The following is a 9,240-nucleotide window of genomic DNA, read 5'->3' as shown; positions in this document are numbered from 1 at the left end:
AAGAGGAAAGACTGACTGTACGGAGTGGGAGAGGAAACGCCGACCCAGGAGGCTCTAGGACCTTGAGATTCGCGCTCCACCCTCTTCCTCCTCCTCCTCAACTGAAAGGCTGTTTACGCAGAAAGCTTCAGCTCTGACAAAAACAAGGGCTGGGACTGAAGCGAGAGGAGCAGTGTGTCTGATGCACAGGCTCCTCACTCATTTCGATCCTCCGATACTTTCGAGTTATCAGTTTTAGAAAAAGGAGGAGGAAAACAAAAACAAAAAAACAACCCACCATGTTGTCGGTGAATTCAGCCCGGCAGCTTTACAAAATGTTTTTTTCTTTGCACATTGTTTTTCTGAGCGCGGCCATCAGCACGCCAAGCGGGGGGCAAAGAGGTAAACCTGCTCATTGCGCTCATTTGATTGCGCTTTTATGGTCATTTTGTGCTTTAACGGTTTTGATTGCACGTTTTGTTTTTTAATCCTGTTCTCATGCTTTATTTCGCAGACTGTGTGAGATCCAGAGGTTTGGACTACAGAGGAGAACAACAGAGCTCCTCCACAGGTCTGACTTGTGTGAACTGGATCAATACAACAAGAGACTATGATGTCGAAATGCATCCAGATTCACAGACAGGTAAACACACTGACGCGTTCTTTGAAGCCACATGGAAGAAACTGCCTGTACTCCAGTTAAATGGCCCCTTTGGTGCAGCAGATGCTGTCTCCATTGTTTGTTTTCAGGGCAGGCTGCTCACTGTGCTGTCATGAAGTGCAGTTAATAAGTTGTGAATCCAGTGGTTCATCTACTGGAACAGAGACGGGCCTGTATTTCCAGCGAAGAGTCAGTAACGGAGCTCTTGCTGCTTTTATCGGCTGCTCTGTAGGTGCTGGAGATCACAACTACTGCAGAAACCCAGACGCCTCTGATGGGCCTTGGTGCTACATTGCGGCCCCAGATGGAACAATCCAGAGGCAGTTCTGTGCAATTGAGACGTGCAAAGGTAAGCAAACGCTGCACCCGGTAGTGAACGATATGTTTGTGTTATGTGCAGAGTATTGATTAATTTCCCTTAAAAAAAAAAGGGATTTGTTGAAATCCCTTTTTTTAATGATTCTTCCATCTGTGGGCAATTTCTTTGACAGAACTGAAGGAACCTTCTTTTTCTTTTTCGTAAACAGGCTTCACAAATAAAAGCTGTGGTTTCTGAAAAAGTGTAGAATAATGCTTGTTCTCATATGAAGTGGTTCTGATGCCAAAAAAACAACCAAACAAACAAACAAAACAAAAAAAAACATTAAAAACAGGAATCTGAATCAAATACTAACTTCATGGTCATTAGCCAGTCATGTTGTAGGAACACATTTTACCAGATTCTCCCGTTCCTTTTGACTAGACAGCAGAACAAGTGATGGTAAACCCCTGGAGACACAACTGGAAGAGCAAAGAACTTGAGTCGATCCCTGACAGATTGCTGCCCTGGGTGGGGAGTCATGTTGCCTTTATCAGAATTCTCTGAATTGTCCAAAACACAGTCTTCCAGCTCAACACAAAAACGTTCCAGTAGAATTGTGAACTCTTTCCTAGCTCAATGTGGAAAATCAGACCACTTTCTTTCAGTTTCATCCAACTTTTCAAACTAAGACCTGTTTAGGTCAGTTGGTCAGAATTGTGATAAGTCATGTATGCTCTCCTTTGTTTCTGGCTCCTGCCTGCCATCAGCAGAAGTCAGACAATAACAAAGCTGCGCACATGGGGGAAAGTTCCGGCTTTGACCCAGCCCCAAAGCTGCTCTCATTGGCGCAAAGGAGCCGTTTCCTCTTGGAGACAACGCCTCATTGGCTGCTTCAGTTCATGGCTTGAGGCCTTTTAACTTTGGTTGAAGTCATAAACAACCCTGTGGGAGGAAACTGAGCAGAGACTTAGAGTGCAGACGTTGGAGTCTGTAACTCCCATCTTATGTTGCTCTTGACTAAGAGTTGAGCATATTTGTTTCTGGCCCTTTTTTTAAATTCTCTTTTTCTTTTTTTTAGAAAAAAAAAGGAGAAAATGCTTTTCTCCAACACTCCTCTCAGCAGTGTAGGTCACAGCAATAATTCAGGAAGAGGCTCAGTTTGGGAGGGGGTTTGCGTCAGCACTGATGCTTGAAGAGCGGCGATAATTGGAAGCCACACAGTCTGGATGACGCACTTCCAGCTGAGTCTGAAAAGAATAATGGAGGCAGAGGTTATTCTAGCAGAAGCAGGGTCCTTCTAAACGTCAAAACAGAACATTTCAGCAACATCTGAAGAGTGCTGTTCGTATCCATAATTTATGAAGTCCGTTCTTTGCTGTAGTGACTCAGACTGCATGCAGAACTAACATGAAAATAGAAAATAGAAGATTTGTATTGTTCTGAGGCCAGGGATACTTGAGATCTGCCTTAATTCTAATAGAAAAAGACAGTTTGCTGTCAAACTGAAAAGTGCATCTAGTGGGACTTTTCCACGAGATGCTGGAAAAGCAGTATGATCTTTGGTATATGTGGAGTGTGCATCAACTGGCATTAATGCTACAATTGACATTTGTGGCAAAATTATATGTGCTCAACATTTTGAATTGGGACAACAGCACAACATGGATACATGTTTAGGTGTTTAAATCTGCCATTTCCTTCTGTTTCTAGAGCAAACAACAGCTGCGCCAGCTGAGGTCGCGTCCCTCAGACCTACAGAGATCATTTCCTCCACGCAGCGCTTGCAGGCAGCCACGCCAGGTAAACAGAGAGATGTTGCTGCTGGGCAGCCAGTGATGGGCATCAGCCAGAGAGTGAGAACAGGACCTAAACAGAAGAAGGACCTGGGAACTACTGGTACGGTTTTCTTCTTATGGCTCCATGATACACATCCTGTGTGCTCACTATTTACACAAATCTGCAGCTTGATTTAGTTTTAAGTGATGCACTTAAAATTTAGGGCTTTTCTGTTTTTGCAGGCATGATCCTGGGTGGCCTTATGATGGCAATTATAATCATCCTTGGAGTCGGCATCACGCTTGGCTACTTTTATAAAAGGTCAGTATTTAAAACTCAGCACTTCAATATAATTCAATTTAATTTAAATACATACTGGGATAAACTTGGCATCTTTCATGAAGCATTTCGATTAGAGGTGGACCGATTGCAGTTTTCTGGACGGTCACCCATTGCCGACCTTCAAAAAGCCTGACCTACTGATTCCAATTTTGGCAGATATAATTTTTTTGTGTCTGAAATGTCACTACATATTGCAAGAAAGTCACAGACTTGGCAACAGTGTGATGACTGTTAACTGCAAACTTGCAGTCGTGACCTGGAGGGCCGGTCTGTTTGTCACGGCAGAGCAGAAGAAGACAGTGGCTGATCCTTAGACGTTTGCTGAGGTAGATAAGATCGGGGGATAAGTTCGGTTTTTACATGCAAGTATCAGCCAATCACTGATCTTAAAGTGGATACTCTCTTACACATGATGTTAGAGAGTATCCAGAATTAACTAAATCTGTCCCAATAAATCAGTGCACCCCTAATTTCTATACACAAAGCCAAAAATTGTTGCTGCAAAGCCTGCACTGCTTTCCGTTAATCTGCCAACCCCGACTGTGTGTTTACTCCCCACAGGTACTTTCCCATAACATTGTGCAACAATAACACCGTCTCACCGAGTATCAGATTCACAACAACACCAGTGTCAACACCTTAGATTACATTTACAGATTCACACACATGGAAGTAGCAGGTTGATTTATAATATATATAATCAGATGTTTAGCAAAATCTGCCAGTTGAGTCCACAGCAGTAAATAAGTAAAAATAATTTTGTTCTCCACAATGCAGTAACACATTTTGCAAAAAAAACCAAACAAGCAAAAAAGCATGTATTGAGAAAGATATATGTGTCTTTTTTGCTAAATCGCAGAGGTTTAATTAAACCTCAGGCTTATAACACAAACCCCTTTTATAAAGGTTAGAACAAATATCCTCCACAGGCACCAGTAAGACTAACAATTGCTAAAATGTAACCAGCTTAGCAGACTGGTCAAGCCATTATTATCTTATTGTCTTACATTAACCTCTGTGTTGCTAGTCATTCCTTCTCTTTGGGGAATGTTATTATATTTCAGACATTTATAGAGAAGTAGGCATGACAAGATAATATAATTGCACACACCTCTGTGGTCTCATCTATTGCTCACACTCCCTTCTGAATTTTGTTTTTCCAGTTAGACTTCATTGACCGCTTTAGCCACATCTTCAAAGAGCTTATTGGAAAATGAAGCTCCTTGGGTCTGTTCTAATCTTTATTTGCAGTTGTTGGAGGGGAATGGTCAGGGAAGATGGGGTTAAATGGGTGGAAAAGCCTCCTCTTTCACAGCAATAGTTATGTAACATGGAATATGATGGCCCAGATAATGTGCAAGAGGGTACTGAGAGTCCAGGCAGAACAATCCAAAGAACCCTCTCAGAGCTGAGCTTGGCTGTCTCATCTTATTAGCAGAGCTTTCGTCATAGATGTCTATTTCAGGAGGAGATTATTAATAAGGAGGAGAAGCATGTTATGTCAGAGGCCTAATACTTGTCCTCAGTGTTCAGTGTCGTGCTCTTCAGGAATTTGATAGATGAGCAGATGTTATGGATCTAATATTAACTAGAGATATGCTGAGTAGAATGTAATGTCCATTTTCCAATTTAGGCAAAGTTTTTATCTGCTGATATTGATCTTTCTGTGAGAGCTGTAAGATAAGAAGATGGCAGATTAGGTTTGATAAAATTTCTTCCTGCATTACTTAATGAATGGTGGAAGAATTCATTAAGTAATTAATATTATTGACCAACATTAATTAGTGGGTAATTAACGTTAGGAGGAGAGTCAATGTCACGTCATGTGTTGGAGAGTATCCACTTTAAAACAGGTTTCTTTAGAACCTAGGAACTAAATGTTTGTGCGACTCACAGCAGTTTCTGTGTGTATTCTCTAAAGAGACTTCTTACCTTCAGATAAAACGTGGGATTCTGCTTCTCCTTCCTCAAAGTTTTGCTCTCACGATTGAAGGAATTGCAGACTGCTGTGGCAAATATGCATTTCTTCTGCTACTGAAAAGTAGCTGACTTTGAGTTTTCACTGAGTGTCAACAGTCTCCATGTCAAAGAAATTGTAGCTAGGACATTGTTGCATCATTTAGATATGGAGTTTTCACTCAGGAAAAAAAATTGGGTCTATTTCTGTTTCCTACTCATATTTCTGTTAAATCTCCAGTTTCATGGATTCGTCTTCAGCCCCAGTCATGAGGTCTGGCTGTAGACTGTGGGTAAAACACATTTTTAAACAAACGAGGCATGAAGTGCATCAGATTAGCATGGCTTGGTCACCACTTTAAGCAGCATATCAGAAAGAGTGTCTTCCAGACACCCAATACAAGCTTAGAGATTTGGTGCCAAGATTAAGTTTCAGGCTGTTAATTTTCTCTTGACAGTGGCTACCAATGTAACAAATTTAGATTTGTCTCCAACGCTATCCGTAAACTTTTTCTGCTGATAAAAAAAATGTTGCATTTATTTACTAGAAAAACTCCTAGACATCTGACGGCTGAGAATTCGGGAATGCACCATTTTTCTTAAACAGAAACAAAATCCCTACTTCTCCAGGTCAGCTGTGGTGTGTGTTTAGGATGATGATTTGAAAGCTTGTTCTCTTAAAGCGCAAATGATGAGCAATGCAACGTGATTTAAACGAACCTTCAGCTTGAATTTCTTGATGAGGTTAACCGGCCTTCTTACGTTTCTCTTCCCTTCATAATTTCAAATGAAAAATTGAGAAAATCCATTCCCCACGGCTCCCGCTTTGATTTGCAGCTTCGACTTAGCAGCTCGTTTTGCCAAACAGAAAGACTAAAATAGCAGGAACAAAGCTAGCGTGGGCTACTTGCTAAGCAACAGGCTTCAGAGAGTTTCTGGAAACAGTCTGGCACGAAGCAAAAGACTTAACAGATCCCTGATAATAGGTGGAGTTGAAGGCCGTGTTGTGATGGTGAAAAGTTGGAACCAGTTGGCTGATGGGAGGCGTTTTCACTGAAAAGTTTGCTTTGAATCCAGAACAACAGAAAATCACTGAGCGTAACGTCTCACCACTCTGCTGCTTTGGAAAAGATCAACTCTCCCAGTCAGATTTTCTATCACTCCTCAGTCCTTGGTATTTGCTGGAAATTTGCACCATTTCCAGTTATCTGAAACAAATAACAGCTTCAAGACCAAGGAGGGCTGTAGGAAATCATGATCTGTACCAATGGGGATTTTGTGGTCAATTTCTGATCTGTGTTTTTTTTTTTTGGGAGAAGTTTTAACATCCCGATGCAGATTAAGGTTCATTATTAACAACTACAATATTATTGAATATGAATATTATTCTTCAAGATATGGCCTCACTAGTTCTAAATGCAAATGCATGTCACACTCATACACTCTTTTTATTTGTGAAGAATAAGAGACCTTTTCCTTTCATAGAATACATCAAAGTTTTTGTTGCAACCTGATAAAATGGGTAACACTCCAGTGAGCGTGTTAAATTCTTATGTCGGCATTTTTCTCTTTTTTGTTTTCAAATAACATGACTGTGTTTTGTGTTTTCTCTCTAGGGGTCAGAACATAAAGAAGCAGCATGAGCAGCGGCGGTACGAGCGTGAGATGCAGAGGATCTCCCTGCCCCTGTCAGCTTTCTCCAACCCCACCTGTGAGCTCATAGACGAGAACACCATCGTGATCATGGCCGAGCACGAGACCACCCCGGTGCAGGAGGGCGGAGACCCACTCATGGGTCAGCACGCCGGTACTCCTGGAGCATGAGAGGAGCGTGGATTCCTCGCACTGGACCAAAACCACTCCCACGTCGCCATTTCTCCTCTCCGCCTCCCTGAGGGAGCTCACGTTTTAGAAGAGTTGGGGAGCAGCGTTGGCTCCAAAGACTGAACTGTCTGCTGTGTCATTTGTTCCTCGTTTTAATCTGTTCATTTTTTTTCTCTCCTTAATAAGTGAGACACGGATGTTCTTCAGTAATGCAGACACAGTGGTAACAAACTAGTAAAACTACAAAAGTATTTTGTTTTCTACAGAATAGTCTATCCTCAGTTTGAGCTTTAAGTCAAGTGGACTTTGACTTCATCAGTGTTTGTTGGAAAGCAGGTCTTTGTACAAAGGTGATGATTTGGAATGGGGAGATTTCTGCTATCGTTTGTTCTTCTTAAAGAGGCGAGTCAAATTTGTTCGGCTTTGATTTGCGTGTCTGACTGGCTGTGCTGCGGGAGAACAGAAACATTGTCAGTACAAAGAGTGCTTCTTGTCTTGCAGACACTCCACTGACAGAGATGTGTGTCCATAAATAGTCATGCTCCGCTGTTACAGGACGCATCATGTAAACAAAGGCCCATGAAAGACTGAAGGAAGAGGCCTCCAGCTCTGAAACTGCCTTAGCGTGATACGTCTGAATGTATCCTGTTTGTTCTGATGGCGCTCTTTGGCAAACGGAAGAAGACTTGCCCCTTTCATCCACAGGTTAAGGAGTGACAGGAAAATCCGAGAGTTCTCTCGGTATTCACGAGACAAACTAGTTAGTCCTCAGGAGAAGACGGCCCCGCCACAACACACAACATAAAGAAAGCCTGGATTCAGTCTCAGAAGGGTCTGACAGTGTGCTGCCAATAGATTAGCTTCCTGCTAATCCCAGAGTAGACATTGGGAATAGAGCGGGAACAACCCCACAGTTTTGTGTTTCTTGAAACCGTGAAAAACCTGATTGCATGTGCATGCCTGTCTGCTGTATGTTTGTCATTCAGGGACCATAATGCATCCCATTAAACAGAACAGCAATTTTCATAAAAAAAAAAAAAGAAAAACAAATGTGTGTATATAAGTTGAAATCATCCGACGGGAAGCTTTTGAGTTTGTTCCTTTTGTTGCACTGTTACTTCCCGATAGGTTATTGGTTGTCATGTGATCACTCCAGATGATTTGGTGTTGTTGGACCTTCGCTGGTGTTTTTTTCTGTTGGCTGTAATAGATTTTATCATAATGTACCATGAGTACCGATGTTCAGCATTTGATTTTTAGCACTTGTGTGACATTTGTTGTTGCTCAGACTGAAATTAAAAACAGACTCTTCAGTGTAATGTCTTTTCTTTTGAATAAGAAACATAAAAGTATAGAATGAATATTTTTTACTGTTCAAGCGTTGTTGTTGCAGTTGTCCTGACAAGAATGTAGCAGTAGCTCCCTCTGGCGGCAAAACAAGTAAAGTGAAAGCATAATTTTAAGACTACATTTTTAGAAATATTTCATTTTAAATCTTTTGTTCTTCATTTTTAATTTCTTTTTGGTAATTACTGTGTGGTGGAAAACTATGTGGCAAAAAGTTCTAATGTAACAAAAATAAATACACATTTTTATTTTGTTTTACGTGTTTTTAAAAATATCAAATATAACCAAACATATAATCAGAAATAAAAATGGATTCTATGAACACTTTAAAAATGTATGTAAAACACAACAAGGTATTTTTAAAAATGTTTTTATAATGTATCCTTTTCATCTATTAACTATAAATTATTTATTGGGTTATTTGATTATATTTTAAGTTGATTAAATAATCAAATTTGTTCATTGGGTTTAAAACTGATCAAAGGAGCTTTTTGGAAACAAATGTTTACAAACCCACAAAGCTCTGCAAGTAGACATCCTCATCATCACAACAACAAAAATGCAATTTTCAAAATATTTGTAACTTTTTTTTTTTCAAGATTATAATACTGAAAAACTGATTAATTGTTTTAATTTATGGTGAACCGCTAGTTTGAACATTCATATAAGGCAGAAAAAAAAGGACGTAACATACGGCTAAAGGCTTGGAATGGGCTCTAAGTACTATTGATTGAATGCATTTACATGCCACACCTTTCAGATTTAGAATTTAATAGCAATGTGACATTTCTGTCTACCTCACAATTATTCCAATATTTGTTGATTCGTTACAAAAAAGGTGCCACAAGTAAGGTAAATCAAAGTTTGTAGTTGCAGTGTCAGATGAAATTATATAACTACTTTTGCAGTTAAACAATTTGTATGTTAAAAGTGATCAGTCCAGAGTACCATGTACTTTGTAAAGTGTGAGGTTTAAATATTTTAAACATTATTTTACACTATTGAAATACCAAAGATTTCCAAAGATCATATCTTATTTATCTCTAGCAGATAT

At 40.1% G+C, this 9,240-nt stretch overlaps 1 protein-coding gene across 1 annotated transcript; it reads left to right on the top strand.

Annotated features, from left to right (window-relative positions):
- Positions 1-134: 134 nt before the first annotated feature.
- Positions 135-8,158, top strand: pik3ip1 (phosphoinositide-3-kinase interacting protein 1). Its single transcript, XM_055048863.1, has 6 exons — positions 135-381; positions 494-622; positions 873-989; positions 2,652-2,837; positions 2,960-3,038; positions 6,632-8,158. Exons 1-6 carry the CDS (start codon positions 279-281, stop codon positions 6,837-6,839), a joined length of 822 nt encoding a protein of 273 aa, XP_054904838.1. The 5' UTR covers positions 135-278; the 3' UTR covers positions 6,840-8,158.
- Positions 8,159-9,240: the final 1,082 nt, after the last annotated feature.

This window comes from Poeciliopsis prolifica, unplaced genomic scaffold (genome assembly GCF_027474105.1).
Source record: "Poeciliopsis prolifica strain line A6 unplaced genomic scaffold, Auburn_PproV2 SCAFFOLD028, whole genome shotgun sequence".
Lineage (NCBI taxonomy): Eukaryota > Metazoa > Chordata > Actinopteri > Cyprinodontiformes > Poeciliidae > Poeciliopsis > Poeciliopsis prolifica.
This window is presented reverse-complemented; position numbering and strand designations above follow the sequence as displayed.